This window comes from Oryza glaberrima, chromosome 12 (genome assembly GCF_000147395.1).
Source record: "Oryza glaberrima chromosome 12, OglaRS2, whole genome shotgun sequence".
NCBI lineage: Eukaryota > Viridiplantae > Streptophyta > Magnoliopsida > Poales > Poaceae > Oryza > Oryza glaberrima.
Window position 1 is genome coordinate 21,832,092 of NC_068337.1, and position 26,548 is coordinate 21,858,639.

At 40.6% G+C, this 26,548-nt stretch overlaps 3 protein-coding genes across 3 annotated transcripts; 1 reads left to right on the top strand and 2 right to left on the bottom strand.

Moving 5' to 3' along the window:
• The first annotated feature begins 654 nt into the window (after positions 1 to 654).
• Positions 655 to 3,087, top strand: LOC127756991 (uncharacterized). The gene is made up of 6 exons (XM_052282377.1): positions 655 to 820; positions 910 to 1,027; positions 1,626 to 1,716; positions 2,117 to 2,227; positions 2,308 to 2,430; positions 2,777 to 3,087. Exons 1-6 carry the CDS (start codon positions 661 to 663, stop codon positions 2,861 to 2,863), a joined length of 690 nt encoding a protein of 229 aa, XP_052138337.1. The 5' UTR covers positions 655 to 660; the 3' UTR covers positions 2,864 to 3,087.
• Positions 3,088 to 3,610: 523 nt separating this feature from the next.
• Positions 3,611 to 10,233, bottom strand: LOC127756990 (BTB/POZ domain-containing protein NPY4-like). Its single transcript, XM_052282376.1, has 5 exons — positions 9,952 to 10,233; positions 8,745 to 9,193; positions 6,848 to 6,917; positions 5,174 to 6,373; positions 3,611 to 4,693 (listed from the first exon to the last, which is right to left on the bottom strand). Exons 2-5 carry the CDS (start codon positions 8,804 to 8,806, stop codon positions 4,109 to 4,111), a joined length of 1,917 nt encoding a protein of 638 aa, XP_052138336.1. The 5' UTR covers positions 8,807 to 9,193; positions 9,952 to 10,233; the 3' UTR covers positions 3,611 to 4,108.
• Positions 10,234 to 22,377: 12,144 nt separating this feature from the next.
• Positions 22,378 to 23,689, bottom strand: LOC127757742 (zinc finger protein 1-like). Its single transcript, XM_052283308.1, has one exon. The coding sequence runs from the start codon at positions 23,450 to 23,452 to the stop codon at positions 22,703 to 22,705; it is 750 nt and encodes a 249-aa protein (XP_052139268.1). The 5' UTR covers positions 23,453 to 23,689; the 3' UTR covers positions 22,378 to 22,702.
• Between the last annotated feature and the right edge of the window lie 2,859 nt (positions 23,690 to 26,548).

Here is a 26,548-nt window from a genome sequence, read left to right on the forward strand (position 1 = left end):
GACCTAGCTGTTGGAATTATATTAGGAGTTGGAGTCCTACTAAATAGGCCCAAAGAAAAGCGGATTTACTATTTCACTTACGACAATTTTTTTGTGGCTCTTATATTTCACTTTTTCATTCATAGGATGTTGCATCAAGATCCGTGTTCTTGTATCTAACTTGCAGTTACATTTAGTTCCAGTGCACTTACACTCAGTTACAGTGCGCCAAAAATAGATTTACAGTAGTTTTTTCTTTAGATTTATGATTCTTGACATGTTTGTCTTTTTTGTTATTGGTTGAAAATGGATATATTAGCCGAAACTGTCACGTGGATGACACATTAGCCGAAACCACCCTCAAAACAACTATGAGAGTCGTTTTGCACCGATTTAAATACTTGACGGGGAGGGGATGATATACCCTTTTTACGGTTAAGAGATACGAATCAGATTAGGTAGAATGGACTTTCTGCACGTCTTTGTAATAAAAAAAACAAGTAGGCATGTGGGCCATGTTCTATGGGCCGTTTCTTACGGGAGATAGCTTCGATGGGCTCTATCTTTTGGGCCTCCTGTGACCTACATGGGCCGCACTTCTTTCTATGATGGGCCGGGGGCCCACATAGCGGCATCCTCTCTCTCTCTCTCTCTCTGTGTGCCTTATCCCCTCCAACTCCGATGGTGGGCAGTAGAATCTGCTCCCCTCAAAATCACCTCCCCACCCCCCACCTCCTCGCCGCCGCCGCCGGAGGGGGGAGGGGGACGACGACGGAGGCGCACATGCTGGGCACGACGGCCGCGCAGCCGACGAGCAGGCGGGGCGGGCTCTCCACACCTCGTACGTTCCCCCCCTCTCGTTCGTATGCTTGTTCATAAAAGCTTTTTGCGCTCGCGTTTCTCATCCGCGCGGTGGGCTGTCGTCGAAAGGCACGAGGCATGGATTTGGGTGCGGCGTCGACAAGATGAATCGTCTGCGGTTGGCGATTCCCTCCGCTTCAAAGAATGTGAGCCGCTGTGGGAAGCTTGCTATCTGCAGAGCACAAAGGTCTTTAACTTCTAATCTATGATGTTTGTATTCTTCAGGCAAAGTATTTTTTGAGTCTGGATGTAGAGCTAAGCTACTCCTAGTTTTATAGTCTCTAGATAGATATAGCATTTCATGGTAGAGACTAGAGAATGAATGACAGGAGTGCCCTCTTAACATAATAATAATAGTATTATTACCTAAGTGGATTTGCAGTATAGTTGAATTGGAGTCATAAACTCAAGTGATTCTATATCCCCATGTCCTATTTCTAATCACAGTTGAGTCGAACACCGCCACAATGGAACAGAATTACTGTGATCTTTATCGAAGATGGATATTGCCATTGGTTTGATGCATCATATTCTTCAGTAGAAAATGATTGCTGCAACTCTACCATTGCAAGTAGGCTGATTGGTTACTTTGTAACTTTTAGATAGTGGAGTCTGGGGAGCTGCTTCATTAAATGGCATATTCTCCTTCATGCACTTCTTTGGATAGGTCTTGTTACATTTGGATAATCTTGTAATCAAATATTCTTCTATAATATGTTTTCAGCTGCATGATTATAGTATTTGTCAGAATGTCCTGTGACAGTTGATGTGATTTGCTTGTACAGTGAAGATTCTAAAGGTGGGGGAGGATTCTTGACTGGATTTCTTATAGGGGGCGCAATCTTCGGAACATTGGGATATGTCTTTGCTCCTCAGGTATTGTCAAACCTTTTTAAAAAAATTATGCGTGGCATCGGCACATGTGAAGTAGATAAAGAAACCCCTCATATCAAATGTTGATTCATCATGTTTATTTTACAATACACTGCCTTACTCTCTAGTGCTGTAGTGAATAGCCAATGTCTTGTTGAGCAATTTAGAAGATTATGAATTTCTGATTTTAACAACCTAACATATCCATGCTCGAGTTGACTAGGTGGAGTGCTAAGTGCTAACTAAAAGTTATGCATCTGATATACTATTCACCGATAATAATGTTGTTCATAAGCAATGCTTTGTGTTAGTCTTCTATGGTCATGCTCGGCGCTATTGTTATCTGGTTTGCAAAGATTGTTAATTTGGAATTGGTTGTTAACAACATAGCGTTCTTGAGCAGATCAGCAAGACGCTAGATTCTTTATTAGATGAAAATGGACAAGACAGTGAATCTGATGAACATGGCCTTGTAAAGCCACGGTATGGTCGATATTATGATGAAGGTTTAGAGGTAAGAAATCAAAAATATCGCTGGACTATTCTACTTGTAACATGCTTTTTTTGGCAACTAAAACTATGAATTGGATCCAGAAAACCCGTCAAACACTGGGCGACAAGATAAGCCAACTAAACTTGGCAATTGACAAAGCTGCCTCCCGGTTGAAGCGCGTTGCTGGCAATGTGGAAAAGGAAGCTATTAATGATGAATCAGAAGTAGAGACTTCTTAGAACTTGTACCTTTTCAGGAGTTCTGTTTGCTGAGTAACAAATCTTTTTGTAAATTATTCGTTTCCTTTACACTGTATGTATATGTTAATACACAAACCCTTCATATGCATAATTTCACAGACTTGCATAGTATATTCTAGATTATTGCCACAAAAATTTGCTCCCAAGATTCAACTATACAAATTTGTTGTGACTGCTATTTTCTTTAAGCCTCCGTATGTGAAATTAATGACTACTAATTTTTCTTGAGTCTCCATATGTGAACTATATTACCATCAATTTTTCTAAAGCTTCCCTATGTGAACTGATTGAGTATTCACTGAATTTGCAGATCGAAATATCTTCATTCAACGATAATGAGCTTGTGGCGGAAAACTTGAACGAGCAAGGATTTGTGCAAGGTGAAACAGCAACGTAGTGTATGTTTAAAACAGGCAGCAGAGCAGCCGAGTAAAGCCATCAGCGCCTTTGGAATAGTAAATAGACTGCAGAATCCCAAATTGAAAAAATGTTGTAGCCAATCCATTTATATTGTGGCTAATTTTGGGGACATTTTTTCTGCAAACATGTAGCTGAACTGGATGGCCTGTCCAACCGATTGGCAGCATGAAATGAATGAAACATTTTCGTATTTGTGCCCTTTTCCCTGATACTCCATCAGTGTTTTTGTGATCCAAGCAGATATTGTGATTTGCGAGGTAGATCTATCTCTGTTAATCGTAAGGTACGGAGAATTAACTCGAAATCCTAGGCCTAACCCCTAGATAGCTGCTGATTAAGGGCTTGTTTGACAGAGCTACAGATCCTATCTCCAAATCCTTCATGATCCCAAAGACTAAACAAAAACGTTTGGCTGGATACCAAGCTCCAAAACTCCATGCATGCTTAAACAAGTACGAAAACACTTCATTTTTGAACATGAAAACACTTCTGGTGATGCTCGTTACCCAATTTTGCTGTTCAAATTTAAATTTTATTTGAGATTTGCTCCCCCCTTTCCGATAGGATGACTTTGAAATCGTATAGGTAGGAGAACGCTATTTGAGAAAACCGTATTTTTACAAGCGTTGAGAAAATAATAATTTTAAGAAATACAAGAAATTTCATCTACACAACTACACAAGAAACTCCAGGATGTTTTTTTTTTCTTTTCGCTGTTGAATAATTGATTGTATAGGAAACACATATAACAATGATATAAATATCAGCTGTACAATGGAAATGCAAGTGTGTGTGTACACAACTTGGCGGATGAAACCTACTTCAATTCTTCCCCATTTTGAAACATACATTAATTCTCCTTTATATTGCCACCAAAAATTTTACAAAACCTATCCCTAATAATAACCAAGCCATCACACTAAGTAGATCAACTGTTAGGGCTCAAGATTAACCAGAAGATGATGATGATTTTGCCAGTAATTAACCACTCCCTCCGTCCCATAAAAAACCAACATAACACTCGATACGACACATCCTAGTACTACGAATCTGGACATATTTCTATCCAGATTCATTGTACTATAATGTGTCACATCCAGAGCTAGATTCACTTTTTTTTTTTTGGGACGGAGGGAGTAGACCATATCCATGGCGTCGTCGCGTACAGCGTGTACTTCTCCCAAGAGCGAGAGGAGGAAGAAGAAGAAGGAGAGATGGTCAGCTAGGACACCGAATGCCTCGTGTTCCGCGACGGCGTCGACCTCGTCTCCTCGCCGGGACTCTCCGACGTGTCGGAGCTGCTGTTCTCGCCGCTGCTCGCCTTGCCAGACCACAGCTTGCTCAGTATCTTCTTCGGCATCAGCCCGCCGCCGCCGCTCCCCTTCGCTGACGCCGACGACGGCGGCGGCTTCTTGCAGGCGGCCTGATCGCCGCCGCCGCCGGAGACGCCGCCGTTCTTGTTGTTGGCGAGGCTCATCGACCGGAAGGAGGTGACGTCGACGGACGTCGTCGGCGGCGGCGGCGCCCACTGGTCGTCCTCGGTCGCCGTCGACCTCGAGCTGCCGTACGAGTTGCCGTCCTGCTCCCTGGGGAGGAGGGAGCGCGCTGCCGGCGGCATGTCGGCGGCCGCCGCCGCCGACGCCGACGACGCCGCCCGGACCTGCTCGAAGAAGAGGACCTGCACGACGACGCGGAGCGGGAGGCGCTCGTTCTGCACGGCGTGCATGCTCGCCTCCGGCGACAGCTTCTTGCAGTCCATCAGCCCGCACAGCCTCTTCTTCTCCCCCTTCGTTAAACCCGGATGCTCCTGCAAAAATGTCACAAGCTGACAATTAGCTCAAAAGTTTTAAGACTGTTTGACCAAATCTCGTCCTAAATGTTACTCCCCCCATCCCAAAATATGAGGGTTTTTAGGTAAATGTGACACATTCTAATACAACAAATTTGGATATAAAGCATATCCAAATTCGTTGTACTAGGATGTGTCACATCCACCCAAAATCCCTTATATTTTGGGACGGAGGGAGTAGATATCTATAACCGGGGGTGTAGTTCAAAGGTTTCGAGCTTCTTGGATCATGTGCTATGTTACTCTATCTGATCATAAATATTTCACAAATATTTGACGTTTATGACAGATTTTGTCAAATTTGGAAGTTTCTTAAAAGTTTGATCAAATCTTGGTCTAAACGTCAAATATCTATAACCGGAGGGGAGTAGTTCAAAAATTTTGAGCTTTTTGAAGCATGTGTCATGTCGTCAATGGGGGGGATGTGGTGAAACATACCTTGAGATACATGTCGATGGCGCGGTATAGCCCGTCGTGCACGGGCCGAGTTGCGAGGGGAACCATCTCAGTGAGGGCGATGAACTTCGAGAGTGGGAGGTTGGGGTCCTTCGCAATCTCAGCCAGATACCCATCAACCAGCTTCGCGATCGCGAGCTTCGAGCTGCGGGAGACACCATTCAGGTTGTCATCATCACCATCCATGGCTTCCTGATCATCATCCTCTTGTAGCTTGGCGCCATCATCGTCCTCGTGGTGCTGCGCCATGAACTCCTCCAGCATCGCCGAGATCATGTCCACATTGTACATGGCGGCCTCGTCGGAGTTAGCGGGGATAAGGAGGTCCGAGACCGAAGCCTCATCCAGCTTCGCGCCGATCCTCTTCGTAAGATTGTCGCGGCATGCCTCATCTGATCCCAACAAGCATGAGGCTCTGAGAAGCTTAAGGAGGAAAGAGCATGGGACTGAACCTTCCTCAGATGGAAGCAGGGAGATGATGGTCTCAAGAGCTGCAGAGTGCCTTGTGCAGTCAAGCCCATTGCTGACAGCACTTTCCAGTGAGCTGAACAGCCTCCTGTGAGCATAAGCCCTCAGTGCCTCACCAATCACCTCACTGCTGATTCTCCCCTTGGCCTTGATGGCCATGATGACCTTCTTGTACAGGCACATCTCAAGGTCACAGAGATCCTCTACCCACCAGTCTCTGGGCACCATCTGCTGCTTCCTTACGCCGTTCCAGTGCGAGTCGAGGCCGTTCTCCGACGGTAGCTTCCTCCTGTTGTAGGTGTATGACCACTCAACCTCTGACGGATCGATGGAGGCCTTCGTCGCGATCGAATCGACGCAGTGGTTGATCACCTTGAGGTTCTCCGACCATGGCAGCAGTGACTTGGTTGTCTGAAGAACGATGATGGAGTCCTTCCAGGTTCTGAATATGCTTGAGGACAGGAACACATCGATCTTGTAGATGAGGTTCCCCTTGTCGATCGTCTCGAACATCTCAAGATACTCGGCTGCGCAGCGGGCTGCGAGGACGTTGTACGCGTTGAGGGTGACGATCATGCCATAGCAGAACTTGGCACAGATCTCGAATGCTGCAGGTCCCCCCGGGATGTCGGAGATGTCTATTTCGTCGTTGCTCTCTTCGTTTGTCGATGCCACCAATGTTTGCAATCGCGAACTCTTCGACAAAAGAGGGAACTGCATTTGATTTCAGCAAGAGTATGAGTAATCATTATATTAGTCACAAGAAAACTGCTGATAAGCTAAATTAAATATATTTAATCATGGGAAGAACTGCACTGAATATGGATCAGCTATCACTAACTCCATTAACCATATGCCAATAGAGGACTGAAACAAAATATTTTATTTTAAATAGAATGTTATGGCATCAAGAGGAGTACATGATAAAAGAAAATAGTATCAGAGATACAGAAGTTTTGAATCAGTTCCAAAATTCAAGTGGAATTGTATTTGTGTTCAAGAGGTTAAAATAGTGGAGGGGAGAGCTCAAAGAAGTAACAAAAACGTTCAGTCAAAGGGACTTGAGTTCAGATAAATGAAAAATCATGTATGCTCAACAATTCAAGGCTGTACTTGGCCATTTGCTAAAACACACAGTGTTAAGACTTAAAGACAGTAAACTTGTAAGATAGTAGAGTTGGTGTGTACCTTGTGAAGATAAAACTTCACTTCCCCTACAATGATTACGATGTCCGTTGCCAACTCAGTTGCGACAAACCTGAAAAATACATTTTCATCAAGGACACATTCAACATTAGCATCACAGAGATGCATTACAAGCAGAGTTAGGACAAAATACATAGGTGTAAAGCACCAAAGATAAGCAAATAAGTATCATATTTTTTTTTCTTTTTGAAAAAAAGAAGTGATCAGTAGTTAAAGCACCGATTTTCTGAAGATTGTTTTGTTATGTTTTTTAGGGGCATGTTTGCGGTCTCACAGCTGCTTAATTGCTATATATGAATATCTTGAAGATCATTTTTGAGAGAGAAATGGCTGTTGATTATTTTGTGGAGTAATTGAGAGACTAATAATCATGTTGCACAATGAGGACTCCCACAAAACTACATTAGAAATGGCAATGGAGGAAATAATAGTGAATAGCTGATAAATTGTGTGCTTTTATTTATATGACTGACTACAATGATTGCAGGGGCAAATGGTCACACAACAGTGGATGGTGAAAAGGTTGTCTTGGAAAAAAAAGAACATTGAAACAAAAGGTCCCTGGAATCTAAACAATCTAATAATGCATCTTCATGATAAAGATGAAATGACATATGAAATCAAATCTCCACCCCCACTGAAACCGCTAAGTGTAACAAAAGGAGAGACAGAGTGTTAGCCTAGAAAAAGTGCCATGGGCAAAATGATAAAGCAAAGAAAGCAGCAAATTCATAGAAATTAACTCTATGCATGACAGATATAACTAATCAAACTGCTCAGTGGTCCAAGGAAAATGATATGACAACAAATTCATTGTACAAAAGGTTAGGGAATTGTAGAAGTTTCATTTTCAAAATGGACCACAGCTCCACCTACCAAACCCTATGTCTGCTAGATGAACATTAAACAGGCTAGTGGAAAAGATGCAATGAAAATGGCACATGCTCCGAAGCACACAAATCGCTCAAGAAGAGATGCCATTGGCAAAGAATCAACGATGATGCATCCTATAAAGATGATCAATTGTATAGATAGCCTTTTGCAAGCTATCATGAGAACCACTGCTTAACACCACAAGTGCTCACTTTCACAAAGGTCTTTTGGGTGCCAATCATTGTCAAATGAAAAAATAATGTGAACTTCACTACAATTTTCCTTTTTAGATTCAGCCTAGTTACTAGATATACCATCACCAGAAACTACAAAAGAGGGTGTTATAGTCTAGCTTTTAATTAAGGTCACATTCATTCAAATTTCTCTGATATAAATAGTGTGAAAACCCTCCCAAACAAAAACCAGAACCATAGTTTCTTGGGAGACAAATACAACAGTCTATCTTTCAGTGGATCATTTAAAAAAGCTCACAAGCATTTCCCTACTCAAGATTACAGGGAAACAACATGAATTCAGTACCTTCACTTATTTAACTACACTAACATAACTGCACAGTTAGGCATCACTTTGCGCCCACATAGCTAAAGGCCATGCTTCCATGTGACCAGCTAACGATACGGTTGGCCCCTCCTACTGACTACATTAATTTAGTTTTAGCTCATGATGCAATGATAAGTAGATCCTTTGGCCAGATAGAGAACTGAGATTCACATAAAAAGGCATGCATCCACTCCTACATTACACAAAATGGATCAGGTCATCCCTTCTTAAGATCATTGCGTAGTTAGATGCAGCGGCGTGAATTTTTATTCCATTATCTGAAACTTAAGATCACTTCAATTCATGGACTACTGATCCACAAAATAAAAGCTAGAGCTCAAGTGTATCAATTCAAAAGTCAAAAGTTACTAATTGTGAAGTGAAAAAAAAATCATCTTTATAACCTGAAAAAATTATGGACAGAACTAGTTAAGGACTATCTCACCTGATATTGTTTCCCTCTGTCTGAAACACATCTGGCTTTGATCCAAGCTTCATATACTTCATCTTGACACACTAAGAACAACCTCAATCTGTCACCTTTTTTTCTTCTTATTTCCCTTCTTTTTTTCACCCTTTACTTTACTCCTCCAAGTCTCCAACAATCACCAGAAAATCAGAACCACAAGACCAAGATGAAGCAAGAGACCACTGGCACACAACTATTTACTCCTCAGTCCAGAGGGCAAGAGCAACTATTAACTACAAAGATCTATGCCCTGGTGTCCCCCTTGCCAAGAAACCAAGTATTCTCTCTCTCTCTCTAGATTGGCAAACTATTGAGCCAATCTTGTCAAGCTCTGGGTCCAAGAAAGCACAATGCCAGGAAACCAAGAACTCCTCCAAGTTGGAAATTGGATCACACAAACACAAACACAGAGGAGGAGGCAGCACCTGCAAAGCACAAGAGCAGCATCTTGGGGTGAGGAGACAGTGAGAATAATTGGGTGAGACAATGGGGGATGGGTTGTAGGGAGACCATGGGTACAAGCACTAGTGAGGCTGGAATCTTATCAGGTTGCAGTGGGGAGGAAAAACCACATGAAGGGGTGCAAATAAAAATCCAATCTTGAGCTCTTTTTTTAAGGAATTTGCACATGTAAGGCAGTCAAACAGTGAGTAAACAAAGAACTGCATGCTGCAGACCACAGGTTTGAGCAAACAGTTGCTTTCCTTGGACCAAGATGAGATTGGAGTGAACTGAAAAAAAAGGAGGTGGTTCTGATTAACTGATTTCCAACCAGATTTTTTAGTGGAGAAAAAAAGGGAGATTTTTTTTACCCTCAAGACTAACCTAATTCAAGAAAAGGAACAGAACTAGGAAATTAATGTTCATAGAGATGAACTTGGAATAAAGTGTGTATACAAAAACTGGAAATGGCTGCACTGCAGAACCATCAATCCAAGAAAAAGAAATCCAGTAGACTGGTAAGATTTTTTTTTTCCTCTCAAGATAAGTAGTGAACCAACCAAACAAAAATGTACAGACTGATGAATCCCTAAACACCAATCCCACACACTGCTCCAAAGCTAGATAACACCATCTCTCTGAATTGAGTCGCATTTCCAATGGAAAAACAACTTCATGAGATGAGGTCTGAACAACTTCAACACAACCTAACAGAGAAAACATAAAGGAAAGATGAACTTACAAGAAACTGAAGCTCAGGCAAGATCCTTTTCTCTCCCTTTGAAGATCAAAAGATCCCCAGCCACAGGCAAGAACTGATGCTGATGCAGGAGAGCTAGGGAGAAAAATACAAGAAGATTGCAGAGAGGAGAGGGAGAAGGAAGAGAAGCAGTGAAGTGAAGCAGGAGGCAATCAAGCAGACATCTTGCACCTCAGCTCCTGTGTGTTTTTCCCGGGAGGGACAGCTTGTTCAGCTTGCTTTGCTGCTACTCCAATGCAAGAAGGGAGGGAGGTGGTAATGGAGTTAGTTTGGCTTAAAAGCTAGTGCCCGTAGGGTGGGGGGCAAGTGGATGGACTTCTCTGTCCTCACAAATAAAATCTCTCATTTTTTCCCCTCTTTACCTTAATTTTTTTAAAAGAAAATGGCAATAATATTTTCCGTTGGATGGAAGACGCATACATCGTACGTACATATTTCCTCCATCTCATAAAAGACAAACCTAGTAAATAATACGTCTGTTCAAATTTGTAGTATTATGATGTGTCAAATCTCGTATTAGTTCTGTTTTTCATAGGACAGAAGAAGCAGACAACTATGCATGCATTTCCTATACATACACAACCATGGATACACCCCTAATATATGCTAAAGAGACCCATACCTTAAGCATACTCGCAATTTGGTAAATGCAGAGTCTCCTAACATATGTTCAAGTTGTTGAAATCTCTAGCCTTTTTAAATTTATGTTGAAAACCCATAAATATCGCACACATATAGATAGGATATAATTATGTACCCACGACGTAATACGACACCATATTACTGGTGCTTTCTAGATGATAAATTATTATCCTCTTAAGAAAGGAAGAAAAAGAAGAATAAATGTCCTATAAAGTCTCAGACAATGGAATGGAGAGGGGAAAAAATGTAGCAAAATATACACGCACATATCGCATCAGTTCCTTTCAGACAAAATCAAGGCCCATGCTGTGACCTCTGAGGTTCCATGTCGGGGATGAGCAGCATCTCTCACCTTCAATTGACAGTGAAGGTTAGGAGCCGTGACACTGCATCCATAATTGCGTATTTTGCATGAGAGATGTGAGATTATATTCCACAGTGTAATATAATGAAAGCCGTCCATTCTCTGTCAGGAGTTAATGCCCAAGAGTGACAGCATAGTATACATGGTCCCTCTAATTATCAATTTTGGGACCCCAAATTAGGCCAATTTGGTACACGCGTTGCTGATCAATCATCAACTTGTGCAATTATGGAGATAAGCAGAGAGCAAATGGAGAGCTTTCATTGATGACGATCTTGATATGAAATCCAAACACCTCGCCTCTTAAAATATGGCTATTTCCAGTGTTTAAATTTTATGCTGAAATATAACTACTTTGAAGTACTAAGTACTAATTAAGGGGTCTTCATAGGGATGAAATGTCCAAAATACCCACCATCCCACACCTATCTGGCTACCTCCATCAACTGACATTTAGTGAAGGGCAATCTAATCTTTTTACCTCCCTTTTTATTTTGGGAAAATTTATAATGGCATGGTTCCAATTTACCCTTTTATTTTTCATGAGAAACTTCAAAAGTAGCTACTATATTTTTATATGGATGGAGTATTTGATTTCAGAGAGAGGGAAGCTGTGAAGGGAGGATTAACAGTGGAAGTGAAGTATAGAATATCAGTCAAAGTACCTGATGTAATGTTCAAGAAATTTCTTTCAAAAGATCATGTTGGGTCAGTTCTGTTCTCTCTTTTGACCAAACTTCATTTGTTTACATCTTCAGTACGTTGCTTTGGTCTTCTCCATGGCCATCTGAAGCACCGGCCTTTCCTTCTTTTGACCCAAATTTGTGTCAGTGTGCAGGTTTGACTACAAACTTCACTAACTTAAACTTCTGAAGTAAAAGTATTAAGCAAAATCTAATGTAAACAGAGTGCATACAAATATATAGATAACTTGAATGTATATACTTATATTAACATCCTAGCATCATGGATGATCCTTAATTGTGATGTCAGGTAGGATCACACTACTTGACCTCAGAAAAATAGATGAAAAATAACCCCCAACTGTGCTTAAGAAGATCTCATCATATCCATCGTCTCCTTAAACGTTTCCCAATGATGGCGCTCCCCTTTTCAAAGTATATTAACAACACTTGTGGTCTACTCTTGCCTGAAGGCAAGCTAATCTCACTTCATCTTTCTTGGTCCCCTCCCCAAAATCTAATATACTTTTCTCTCTTGCTTTCTTTGCATGATTAATTTTCAAGTCATATGCATTGTTGCACCTGAAGTTTTACAATATCATGGTAGCATACAAATGAGAGGTGACATACATGATACATTGGAAATCAGCACTTACAATCTTATTTTAGTCCATGTTTATAATGTAGGATTTTTTTTTTCTTTAACAATATTAGGAGCTTCTCCTACATTAGAAAATTGTTTATTACCTCTTTAGTTTTTTTTACTTGATGATTTGGACATTGAAACAGTTTAGAAATTTTGGTTGTGTACGACCGATTTGGATGCAGAGGCCGAGTTTTAATCCACTTTCTAACAATTGTTTTTAAGGAAATTCTACTGCATTGGAAAACTGTTTATATTTGGATATTTCCGACAAATTATACTCCACATCACCTTGAAAATGTACTAGCAAATATGCACACTGAGGCCTGCAGCTACATGGTGCAGTGCCAAATAGAAATAGTGAAAACTTGAGGTGGCTATGGTGAAATGGAACAAAACACAAAGTACAAGCTTTGCTCTTTCTCTTTATACTATTTATGTTAGGCTTCAAACTTTTTATCTGTCACACTGGTGAGCCTTGACACATGGTGCTGACTCCCCACATTGTGATCAGGAATCTGCTCATTGTTATGAGGGCATGCCTGTACTACCCTTCTTTTCTCCTACACATCTGCCCCTATCTCTCTCTTTCTCTCCTTTCATTAAATTTTTGTTGCAAGATTTGGGGGATCAATTGTGCAGGTATTAATAGTTAAGTACTTAAGTCCATTGCATTGGTGTAATAGTGCTGTGATCTAGGATCCTGGCATGGGATTTGGATTGGCTCACAAGTCCCAATGGCCAATATTTTGTCTGCCCTACATATCAGCTCATAGATCTGAAGATCCATCAGCATATTTTTTGCAGGTTAGCTGGCCTGCATTGCATCCCCTACCGACCAAAGCAAGGGATTCACATCCCCTGTCATTACTCCAAACATTTGCTCCCTTTTAGACACTGTTACTATTAATCATTCCAGTACAACATCTCAATTACATAACTGTTTGCTCGTGCACATAATTTGTATGATGAGGGAAAAAAATTAATAATGAAAACGGTTTACATCTTCAGCATTTGATATAAGACACGTAACCACAAGTTTTGTTCAAGAGAGCAAAACGAAACATGAGAAAAAAAAGTTTACTACCTTTTTTGTTTTGTCCTTGAAAGATATCATGAGTTACAACAGCAAAATTGTTCCATGACAAATGTGGCTTGATAACTTATGTGGCAACAAAATTTAGTGATAAGAGAAATTGTTTAGCTTGGCAAAGCTAGCTTCAAAATAAACAAGTAAACAAACCATATGACCAAGAGTGACATCTTCAGAGAGTATATGTATACATTTCAGTCAGCTTCAAGAATCTCCATCCTCTGCCTCATCAGTTGTAATCTTCTTCTAGAGGACATGAATCTCCAGCAAAAGAGGGTGTCCTATGATCCTATGAGGGAGAAAGCATAAGCTATGGCCTACACTATCACTGACTACTGATGTGAGCTGATTTACCACCCTAATTCATCATAGTGCTGCACAGAAGATGTGTCCATGTTCAGCATGGCAACCATTCCCTACCCACTTTCTTGTGTCCATCCAACCATGGCTCCATCAGATTAATTTGTCCTCCAAAAGAAAGACTGATATCATCTAAGCAAAAGCTGGTTAACACAAAAACCATCCTTTTGTCAATTAATGACTCCATCAGAGAGAGATTGAGATGATGGCAAGAAAGAGACTGGAGAACTGATGATCATAGTAGTAGTAGTACAGTACATACAGTGTGTGGTTAGGTGACAGGACATTGGCATGCATGGATTGGCAGCTTTTTAAGTCAAAGTGAGATTTGGATCCCTCTGTGTGTCATTGTGTTTCATTGGGACCCTGTGTTAGGCAACTAATAAAGCTGTGATTGTGCTTTGTGCATGCTCTTGTTTGGCCAAGAACATGATGACTTGGCAAAAGACCCTACTAGTAGCATCATCACTGATTAACTCTTTTGTGGTTGTTTGCAGTCAGATGCAAAATTGAACTGTGCAAACTCTTTCTGAAATCCTCTAAAGAAAACTTTTCTGAAATCATTTTTTTTTTGGTTGAATAGGAGTACTACTATCTAGTTGTCACAGGTTCACATGCCCATATGCCTGATGCTTGGAAGTTAGAACTCAGAGAGAACAATCAACTGAACTGATCACCATGCCCATGACTTGCCAAGTTGGCATGTGTTATATATTCTTTCTCTCATCCATGCTTGCTAGGTTCATGCATGGGCATGGATGTAATCATTTTCATCAGTAATTCATCATCCACAACCATATAAGCATGCATTGAACTCTCTTGAGAAGTGAGAAAAAAAAAATATTATGATCTGATTCTCTCTCATATTTTCTTGTCAACCCATTCAAAGATGCATGGCACTAATTAAGTTCATGGCTACCTAATTACTCAGAGCATGAACCTAATACCACCAATAACTACTGCTACAGCAGAGCTTATGCAATAACTTTGATCTATGTAGTAATGAACACCACATGGCATATCTAGCTAGGGACATTAGGAAAGATTCACATCAAATCTTCCATCATGAATTCATGATATATATATCCTCTTGCAATTGCAAGGTGTCTGGTGTTTCATTTGCCTTCAGCCTGGCCCCTACTCTGCTGAGTCTGAACAGGCACACTACTGTGCAAGCATGTTAATGGATGGATCTTTGGAAAAAGTCCAGTGAGAACAGTGCCCAGATTGGATTTTGCTGGGGCTCTCCTTGAAGCAATTAATTAATCAAGATTTGATTAGTATTCCAAGAGTAAAACATAAATAAATAAACATTGATCTTAGCTAGAATCTAGATACATGCATGCATGTGTGGCTGAATTGGTCCTTGGCCCTACATAGAGAGAGGTGAACATCGATCATGTCACACATCCAACACTTATTCCCCTCCTCTTTTATCTTTTTCAGCTAACCAATCCACATGCATTTCAGATTCTAACAAGACATTAGGCCCATTTCTTCATGTGCATCTCAAACTAGGATTATTGGATGATTCCACAACCTTTTTTACTTTATTGCCCATGAACCATCAGCTACTTTGTTTCTCTTTCCCTTTCCTTCTCTTTAATTTCGGTTGTCACACTACTTAATTATCCAGATATGTTGAAGAGTCCATTTCAAGGATTTTAATTGGAGAGAATAAAGAAAATGGATTTTTGAATGGATAGATATGGAGAGATTATCAATGTGGTGACCCTCTTTTGATGCAACTATTGCTTTCACTGATCCAGTCCAAATAGTAGTCAATGTACTCTATATGTGGTCCATATATATATCATATATATTTGAAGCTTTCTAAACTAATCTGACATGTTAACCGACAGGTTAAGCATCAGGTCAAAAGAAAGTGTTATACCCTGTTAGATACTTTAATTTGCAAATATTTGACATAATGTGATCCTTTCATTGGTTGAGTTTTTCAAATCTTAACATTTGTATAAGTAACTACTGTCCATTATATATGTTTCAACATCAACCAAAGACTATAGTGTCTACCAAGTTTGACATGTGGTGTGATTTGTCTAGCTATATTCCCCTGCAAATTACGTGTCTATGTACACTATTATAAGATTCTTTATTAAATATTTCCTTAACCACATATTTTTTTTGGTTTTTGAAATTAAATATGGTCAAAAGGAAATGTTTTTAGTTCCTCGGAAAAGCAATGATTTGCTGAAAAAGAAACCATAGGCAAGCTGGCATGTTTTTTTTTTTTTTGCAAAAGAAAATTGTTTAGCAGCCCTCCTTCTATATGTTAAAAGAGAGAGAATAATTTGTTTTGTTAATTAACTTGCTGACCATACAGTTAACACAGTACCTGTTACTCATAACTACCTTTCAATTAGCAAAAGAAGGAGCATCCAAAGAGAACCCAAGATCACCCCTTTGAAATGGTTCCACATAGGATGCCAATGCCAGTGCCACTAGGCAATTAATTACAAAATTAATCACATTTAAGACCAACAAAAGCCATCTTTCTGTACTTGGGATTCCATAATTATAATTGATAGTTAACATGACCATCAGGGGAGATGGGTTTAGTTTAGGCTAGTTGACATCATGTGATAGAAGGCAATGTGGTGTACTATTCAAGTGTACAATATGTAGTTGATTAATTAAACTAATGAGGGTTTGCTCCCTGTTAAGTAGTGGCCTGCAACAAGGCCGTTGGTAAAGGTGACCCATGGAACGTGCATGCCGGTGTACTGCCTCTCATGCAGGCCACCATTAAGTGGTTTCCAAGGGTTTCATGTCTCTAGAAGTTGGACTAAGTCAAGTTATAAGTTAGCATCATCTTAATCCGTCTTCAACGTCTCGTGAAGAATCTCGTCATCGAACCATAACAGGTAAAATATAGGAGATGAGAAATTGAAGATGCCATATATGTACCACGAGAAAATATAAACACCGAAATATTATGATAAATAGAATATGATATTTGTACTAGAAGAAAATATAAACAAGAAAACCTACATAAGAGAGATGGGGGCTGGGTGCATGGGTTTGAGGGATGAAAACATAGAGGGTCCTTAGTGCAACCCTTATTTGTTACAAGCTTCATCGATTAGATGATGCCATAGACATCATAAGGAAGAGGAGTTATATTCACATTAAGTTTGACTCGCATATATAATTAACCTTTTAAAAACTCTACGTAATGAGTTTATGTTATCCTTGACTATGGTCGTCACCGCTCTAGGTGTTTGTGTGTTGGTATAGTGAAGATGGCCACTTCAAGGAGGCATTCCTACTAATCACCATCATCATCATCATCATCATTATTGTTGTAATTATTTTCCATTTACATCTCAATATATTTGACCGGCATTTTGTCATTGGTTCAGAAAAATAAAAAATCTATCTAACTAAATTGAGCATAGGTATACCTAACAGACGGATTGAGATCCTCTGACTTACTTCCCTATGACGTGGGTCACTGACATATGAACCCTCTACTCAATGGGCCCATATATCAGTGACTCAAAGTTAGAGGATTCTCTTCCTAAACGGACAAAAACATTTTTGTTGGCAATTTTGGATTAGTGTGGTGTGCGTCCAACGTAGCAACAAAATCACTTAGAAGTGAGAGAATTTTTTTCATTTTTAATTTTTTTTCTTTTAATATTTACAGAAATAATCTATCGGCGCAAAAAATTATAAAAATAGACCCTGCCGCCCTAGTGGAGGGCGGCAAGCTGACGTGGCAGACGGCGGCTCAATGGCGCCGTCTGCCGCCGTCTACGAAAATTGCATTTAGCCCCTTGCCGCCTAAATGCAATTTTCGCGGCCCTAAAGAGCATTTCGCTGGTACTTTTTACATCTGGGCCCCTTGCCGCCCTATAGGGACCCAGATGCAAAAAGTACCAGCCAAAAAGTACTATGCCGCGGCAAGGGTTTTCGTGCAAAAAACCCTCCCTCTCCCGTCTGCCGTCACCGCCCGTCCCTCCCCCGTTTGCCACGTCAGCTTGCCGCCCTAGTGAGGGCAGCAGGGTCTATTTTTGTAATTTTTTGCGCCGATGGATTATTTCTGTAAATATTAAAAGAAAAAAATTGAAAAATGAAAAAAATTCGAAGTGAGAAGCCAGCACATATGCAGGCCCATTGAAATTAGGCCTGCAGAACAAGCCCCTGTCCGACTAGTGGCCCAGTCCACCCAGAGAGGATCCGCGAATTCGGCCCGGCCCATAAACCCAACAGTGTTACTGGATCGGATATCTTACCTCTGTTGGGCCAAGCGGGCCCACAGCGTTAACGCCATTGTTTTTGCCGGGTTAGGATTATGAGCAGAAACGAAAAGAAAAAAAAATATTTTTTACTCCGTTTAATATTACAATAGAGTAGTCCGTACTAATTACAGCGATGAAAAGTCGCCTCGGACGTCCGATCGGAGCGCTAACATCGGACGCGTAATTAGCCGTACGATATCCATCCAATAACTGATAGCAAATCAACAAATTCAGGGGGAAATGGGAAAACAATTCTCCATGTGTTGAGAATGTACAGTACATGTTCGGGTTGGAGATGTAGCAGACTGATCGAACTATTTGATGCAAGTGCAAGGCTAGACTGATTAATTAGCTAGACTGATTGCAAGGCTAGTATATTAATTAGTTAGTTAGTTAATTAATTATGCTGGCCAAGAAACGCAGGCCATGCATTTCTGCAGGCTGTTCTAATTAATTAGCCAGTGCAACAGCCCAATCATTCCAAATGACGACCAATAGTTAATCAAATCCAATCCCAACTTAATCAACGAATTGATTTCATACAAGTGCCTACCCGTCCATCCACATCCACACCATGTTATGTAGTATTGAAGTATTCTAGTATTTTAGATAAGCCTATCTATGAGCATATTAAAGTCACATAAGTTCTTTTTTTAATAATATATCGAAATGGTTTATATATGTGGCCTATACCGTTAAGCGGACAACCAATAAATTCTAACAGAAAAGAAAGCATAAGGTGTTAGGATATCCATCTTCCTCTAAATTATAACCCAGTTAAAATAACAATAAAAAGACTACATAGATTTATTTAAGCCACACTTGATTTTATCTCGTTTTTCGTTAACACGTTTTCAAATTGCTAAACGATGCATTTCGTGTAAAAAAATTTTATATAGTAGTTGCTTTAAACTACTAGATAACTCTATTTAATTTTATACCCTAATTAAAACTCAATTAAAATTAATTAGTTATATGTTAATGGTTTTTGTTTTCCGTACTTTGGTTCTATCTTTATATTGGTAGAAACGAGCACGCGTTGATTAAGGGTGTGTTTGGATGGAGGGATATGCATGGGTGGATAGAACATGGTGGCCCATTTTCTGTGGGTGTTTGGTTGCTGGGTAGAGGTGGGATGGGGCGGCCCAGAGAGGAATATTCCCCCCAGATGCTGGATGGGGGAATCCGGCCGATTTGCCCGGATCCAGCCGCCCGAGCGCCTGGGCGAGCTGGGTGAGCGAGTCGTGTCACCCCGGGCGAGCGAGCGAGGGAGGCGGTCGCCTGGGCCCGACGACGACAACGATGGTGCGGGCAGCGTTGGCGGGAGGAGGCGGCGGCGCCTACGGCCGACGGGAGGCGGCGGCTGGCGGGAGGAGGCGGCCGCCGGTGACGCCTGCCGGTGACAATGACGATGCGGACTCGACGACGACGCAGACTCGACGACGACGACGGTGCGGGCGGCGTCGGCGGGAGGAGGCGGCGGCGCCTACGGCCGGTGGGAGGCGGCGGGAGGCGGCGGCTGGCGGGAGGAGGCGAGCAGCGGCCGCCGGTGGGAGGAGGCGGCGGCAGTGAGCCCTAGATCTATTGCTTTTTTTCTTTTTTTTTTCTTTTTTTATATGTGTATTTATAATATGGAGAGGTAGTGGTGTAAAATTGCTACAGAATTTATAAAATGCATGCATTATGCATTAATTTGATGGGGGCTATATTCACCATCTCAAGTGAGAGGTGACCACACCTATAAATCCAACCTACTCCCTCCAACCAAACAAAAAATTGGATCACCAAATCCACCTTCATCCCTATAACCAAACAAAAAACTGGATCGTCATATTCATTCTACCAAACAAAAAACTGGATCGCCATATCCAACAAAATATAGACCGCCATATCCTATCCAACCTTGACCGTGAACCAAACACAGCCCTAACAGATTCACCAATCGATCTAGATAACTATAGTAGCTGGAATAATAGGTTTCAGTTAATCGATCTAGATAACTGATTCACCAATCGATCATCAGTACGGCATGTGTGTGTACGTGTACCTGCATATATCTTCTAGATGGATCAACGTTGAGTTCGAAAGAAAGAAGAAACTTCCTGAAAAAGATACGTGTTCCATGACCAAACCAAAGCTAGCTAGAAGCCTAGAAGCAACTGATCATCGAGCAAGATCAGATATCTGATATGATGAGAAGTAAGAACACGTAAAACTTAATTTTACCCAAAAATAAACTACGTAGATTGGTTTTCAATTACTTTAAATCTAAAAAATAGATTCATATGATATATTAAAGCAATTTCTGTATGAAAAGTATTCATGTACTAGCAAACATAAAAGAACAGTATAATTCATACACGTACGTTAATTATTACTTGGAGGTGTGAACAGGAGTGAAGACACGCGTGCACACCAGGGACTTCCATGCATGCATGGAGAATTATTTTTGAGTGGATTTTGACCTTAATTTTAGACCTGATTAACTAGTGCTAATTCATGACTTCGTTCATCCACATTGCCGGATCCAGAAAATTAATTTATCGGTGTCATCACGTGTTTATTAATGTCATTGTATGCTAATTATAATTAGATCATAATGTTACTCCCTCCTTTCCTAAATTTGACGCCGTTGACTTTTTTAAATATGTTTGACCATTCGTCTTATTCAAAAACTTTTATGAAATGTGTAAAACTATATGTATACATAAAAGTATATTTAACAATAAATCAAATGATAAAATAATTAATAATTACTTAAATTTTTTCAATAAGACGAACGGTCAAATATTTTTAAAAAAGTCAACGGCGTCAAACATGTTGGGATGGAGGGAGTATAATATATGGATAAGCAATTTTGCTATAGATTTTGTTAAAAATCGTCGGTGCCACCTGACACCCCGGTCGTAGATCCGCCCCTGTTCATCTAGCATTCCAGCTCATGAGCAATATGAGTAGTAGCTAGCTAGCTAGCGAGCCTTTTAAATTTCATGAGAAGTTTTAGCAGAGTACTAGCAAGCTTCGTAGATTGTTCCTTGTTTAAATTTGTTCATATTATCACGAGACTTCCATGCACGTACGCACGGAGAATCCCTTAGCTATCCAGTGCTCACCTGCTCATGTTTGAGTGGATTTTGACTTAATTTTAGACAGATTACTGCTGATTTAATTACGTGTTTTGACTCGCCACCGATCCACAGATTGAGCAAGCTAAGCCCAGCTAATTAACTAGTGGCTTTTTACTACTGCTAATTTCTTTACGAGAGCAGGTACAATAGCAGGCTATTAGCCAGCTGTAAACATATTTTAACGAGATAAAAAATAAGATTGAAGAGCAGCAAACTATAGATCTATATAGCCAGCTGCAGCGTGGGCTCGAAGATACAATGTGTGTATAACAGGTGGGACCATATATAATAGTATAATAAGCAACTATTGTATGAATTAGCTATTAGATTGGCTATAAATGAATTGAAGCTAGTAGTGAGCTATACTATTAAACTTGCTCTGAGAGCCATGCTAGCAAGCTTCCCAGAGTGTTCCTAGAGTCTTTAATTTTTCTTCAGTTAATTCAGGTGTTGACCACGTTACCTAGGAGAAGTACTTTAATTAGTGCCATAACTTACTAACCAAGCATATGCTTATAGATAATGTCTTTTTCAACTCGTGACAGTTGTTAGTTACCTAGAGTTTTCCTGCAACCTAGCCAACAGGTTGGTCAAACAACAACCACGTTTTGATCAACTAAATTCTCCTCCACGTCACACCCAAATTCTACATGATAAAAAGTGTAGTAAAGCACATGTACACATAACATGCATTATCCCGCTAATTATAAAGTATAACTTTATTCTATAGGTGATAAAAACGTGCACACTAACTGTACAGCAATTAATTAGTATTGTGACAACAGTATTAATTCAGTACTTGATCATCGATCGACTTAATTAGAACAAATATCATAATTCTGTTGCTGTACTGACACGTACACGGCCTCTGAATTTAATCATCTCAAGCAAGCAACCTAGCCAGCCAGCTATTAATCGTTTCCTTCCAAGTTACAGTATCTCAAGAGGTTGTAGGTAATTAAGCTACGAAACCAGTTAACCTATAATGACTAGTATTATCAAGACACTTTGTATATCGATCATACAAAAACATACACGTGCTAAAAATGATTTGGTCAGTCTTAGAGTAGATAAGATGTGCACACAAGCTAGCTAAGTGATCACTGATTGGTAGTAGCATCACACGGCAAGCAACAGCTATCTCTGATCGATCTCTTAACTCCAACTACTACCTATCACAGAATTAACTATAGCTATTTAATTATTTAGCTATAGCTGAGCAACCAAGAATTAATTAACAAAAAAATTAAATACATATGCGTATTTTTCTTATACATGTATTTTACATATTGTATATATATACATAAATTAAACCAATTCAACCAATGAAAGAATTGATCTGTAACTCCTATATCCAATTAAACCAAATCTAGCTAACAGGGGATTAATTACAAGATACAAATGATAGATGAACAAACAATGGCTATATACACAAACTAATCATCATTCCTAAGACTAATCACCAAATTAAGAAAGTAATTAACAGAAAAAACTATGGGTTTAATTTAATGGAATTTTATGGCTAAAATTAAACAAATCTTGTGGGCTTGGCTAGCTATGCCGGGATCATGAGCCTGGGCTTCTTGAAGGCGAGAGGGCTGAGCACCTCGTCGTCCTCCGCCGCGCACCGCTGGTCGGCGGCGGCGGCGACGTCCGGCAGCGCCGGCAGGTTGAGGTCGAAGCCCCGGCTCGCCGCCACCGCCACGGTCGTCTTCGCCGCCGGCTTGGACGCGCCGGCGCCGGCGGCGCTGCCGATCGTGCCATCGTAGTGGCATCGCTTGTGGCCGCCCAGCGCCTGCCCCGTCGGGAACGCCTTGCCGCACACGTTGCACTCGTGCGCCCTCCCGCCGCCGCCGCCGGAGACGCCCGACGCCGACGAGGACGGCGTCGCGATAGCCGCCGGTTTCGTCTCCACCACCACCTCGTCGTCGTCGACCATGGCGGGCGGCGGCGGCGGCGGCTTCCGGTGGCTGGCCTTGTGGCCGCCGAGAGCCTGGTAGGACGCGAACGCCTTGCCGCAGACGGAGCACCGGTGCTCCACCGCCGCCGCCGCCGCCGCCGCCGACGCCGCCACGTCGTCGCCGTCGCGTCGCCCGCGCGCCAGCATGAGGAGGCAGAGCGCGAGGTACTCCTCCTCGGAGGGCGGCAGCTGCGGTCGCCGCCGCCGCGACCGCTTCCGCTTCCCCCACCCCTCCACCTGTCCTCCTCCTCCTCCGCCGCCGCCGCCGCCGCCGTGCGTGACGATCACCTCCGCCTCCTCCTCACTACTACTTCTCGACGCCTCAAGAACCGCCTCCACCGCCATGGCCACTAGTAGCTTAATTAGCTAAGCTTGGAGATGATCACAACTATCTTAATTAATTGGGTTTCTTGAGCTTGCAAGGGAAAGAGAAGTGCACAAGAAAAATGGAAGGAGAAGAGAGAAATGGAGAAGAGGAGTGGTGAGTAGAATTGAAGAGTAGGGGAAGAGTGTGGGGTTTATATGAGGACAAGTACTCCTACTAGAAACATATACTCCTACATGGAGAGAGATGGAGTGGAGTCTTGGGGTCAAACACCGAGAAAAATATATGGATCCACATGGATGAATTAGAGATTTATAATCAAGTCTGTGGATGATTGATTATGTGTTGCTAAATACCCTACTAAGCTAGCTTGCTTAGTACTACATGCATGGTTGGGATTCATTAGTTATTGATTATTCTACTAGCAAGATTATTCTAGAAGAGAAGAGAGTGTAGTACTGTAGTGTGTGCATGGTGCAAAATACTCCCCCTTCTTTAATATAGTAATCTAGTACCGGATGGAACACTTTATAGTACAATGAATCTGGATAGGAAGCATGTCCGAATTCGTTGTACTATGAAATGTCTCGTCCTGTACTAGATTGCTATATTATAGGACGGATGGAGTAGTTATTACTTGTTGTATTAATTAATTAATTGTGTTGGTGTAGAGGAGCTAATTGAGCTAGTCCACAGGATGGAAAATTAAGCGTGGAATGATCCAATGGAATGGTCTGGGCAGCAGAGGCGGCGACCGGTGCCAACTGCCAAACTGTATTGTACTTGTGCTACTGTACTAGTGTGATCCATGTAGTAGTAGTAGCTTCCAAATGGATATGGCTGTCAGGCTGGAGTGACGTGTACACTACGTGCATGCTGATCCATCAGAAATTCTATTTTCACAAGGCAATTTTCCAACCTTAGTTTTGGTTCTTGTTTTTCACGCTTACGTCACACTTCAAAACTGCTAAACAATACGTTTTCTTAAAAAAAATTATACAAAAAGTTGTTTTAAAAATCGTAATATTTTATTTTCTATATAAAATTAGCTAATAATTAATTAATATCCTAATAAGTCACTTTGTTTTACGTGCGCGAGAGATTAGTTTCCAATTCATCGGACCAAACACAGCCTTAATTTTGCGTACCACCGGTGTGCATGTGTTAAATCAAGGTGATTAACTAGTTATGCTATGAGATTGAATAAAAATTATTATACTAACTAATCTACTTTCTCCGTCATAAAATATTCTATCTAGACAATGGCCAAAACATCTTATGACGAAGGTAGATACTACCTCCATCTCAATATAAGTGCAGTTGTAGTTTTCTATATCCAACGTTTGATCGTTCGTCTTATTTTAAATAATATAATTTTTTAAAAAAAGTTACACATAAAGTACTATTCAGTTTTATCATCTAATAAGAATAAAAATATTAACCACACATACTCCCTCTATCAAAAAAAATTAAATATAGGATTTGATGTGGCATATTATAGTACAATGAATCTAGACAGATGTATGTTCAGATTCATTATATTAGGATGTGTTACAGCCAGCATTACGTTGGTTTTTTATGGGACGGAGGGAGTAAACTAGTGCATATCACTGCAGTACACATTGACCATAGTGTCCACGTGGAGGGTAACGATCGATAAGCCAGGCGCCACGGCAGCATGCAACGTCAGCAAAGTGGCCAGCTCACACCTAACAGCTGACGTCAGCAAGAATGCCCGGCCGGCGCCTTCTCCGGTCTCCCCCTGCGGCCTCCGCTAGCCGCCACCTGGAGTCAACCTGTGCCAGCCACCTCAGCATTTCATGGCTGGGTAATATACGGGACTCCCTCTGTCCCGAAAAAACAAATCTAGTGTTGGATGTGATATATTCCATTATAATAAATCTGGACAAAGGTATGTCTAAATTCGTTGTATTAGGATGTGTCATATCTAGTACTAAAATAATTTTTTATAGGACAGAGGGAGTAGGGTATAGCTACACGCCTAAGTAAAAATAGAATTATAACTACTCCCTTCTCTTCAAATTAGTTATAGTTCTAGATTTATCCTAACTCAAATTATGATTATCTTTAAACAAAATATGAATTATATATTATAGAAGTATTTTTTTCCTATAAATCCTACGAGCTAGTTAAGCTATATGAATATATGAAAACTGATAATCAAAGATTACCTAAAACGATAGCTAATTTGAAACGGAGGGAGTAACATGTATGATATACTAGTTTCTCTATTTTTTTCTCCTCCTCTCTCTCTAAACTATGTAGTATATTTAGTGTACTTATCTTAGAGTACTATGTGTAGATCTAGCTATTGTATATTTTTCCTCTCTCTAAACTAGCTAGTACTCCATCTGTTTCTAAGTATTTGATACCGTTGACTTTTTAGCATATGTTTGACCATTCGTCTTATTCGAAAACTTTTGTGAAATATCTAAAACTATATATATACATATAAGTATATTTAACAATGAATCAAATGATAGGAAAAGAATTAATAATTACTTAATTTTTTTGAATAATACGAACGGTCAAACAAATTTAAAAAAAGTCAATGGTGTCAAATATTTAGAAACGGATGGAGTATGTATTTAGTATATTTAGCTTGGGGGATGTGTAAATCTAGCTATTGTATAAAAACCAACAATTCTTTTACTTGGTCTCTTCTCCAAATATGCTTGCAGCCCTGGAATATGTGCATCGTTTAAATGCTATATACACACAACAAACTATATAAAAAGTATAGAAAATGAAAAAATTGGTGTAGCAACTGATGAGTACATGTCCACACGTATACGCGTACATGTACTTATTATTCTTCGCGGCCAAGCAACTGAGCTCACTTGAGTATACGTACACATGACGAAGCTCGCTAGAATTGTCTACATCTCAGTACGTAAAAGTCATGAAAAATATTTCTCGAATACGAGTCTAATGGATAAGCAACTCTCTTAATTCAATTGTCAATGAAAAGTTGCAAAGTTTAATCTTAAACCCCATCATTGGTGTGGTCGTTGTAGATTTGTAATCTTAAACCCGAAAGAAAGGTCTAAATTAATCATGATCTCCCATAAATATGCTTTGTTTGCGTTTTTAAT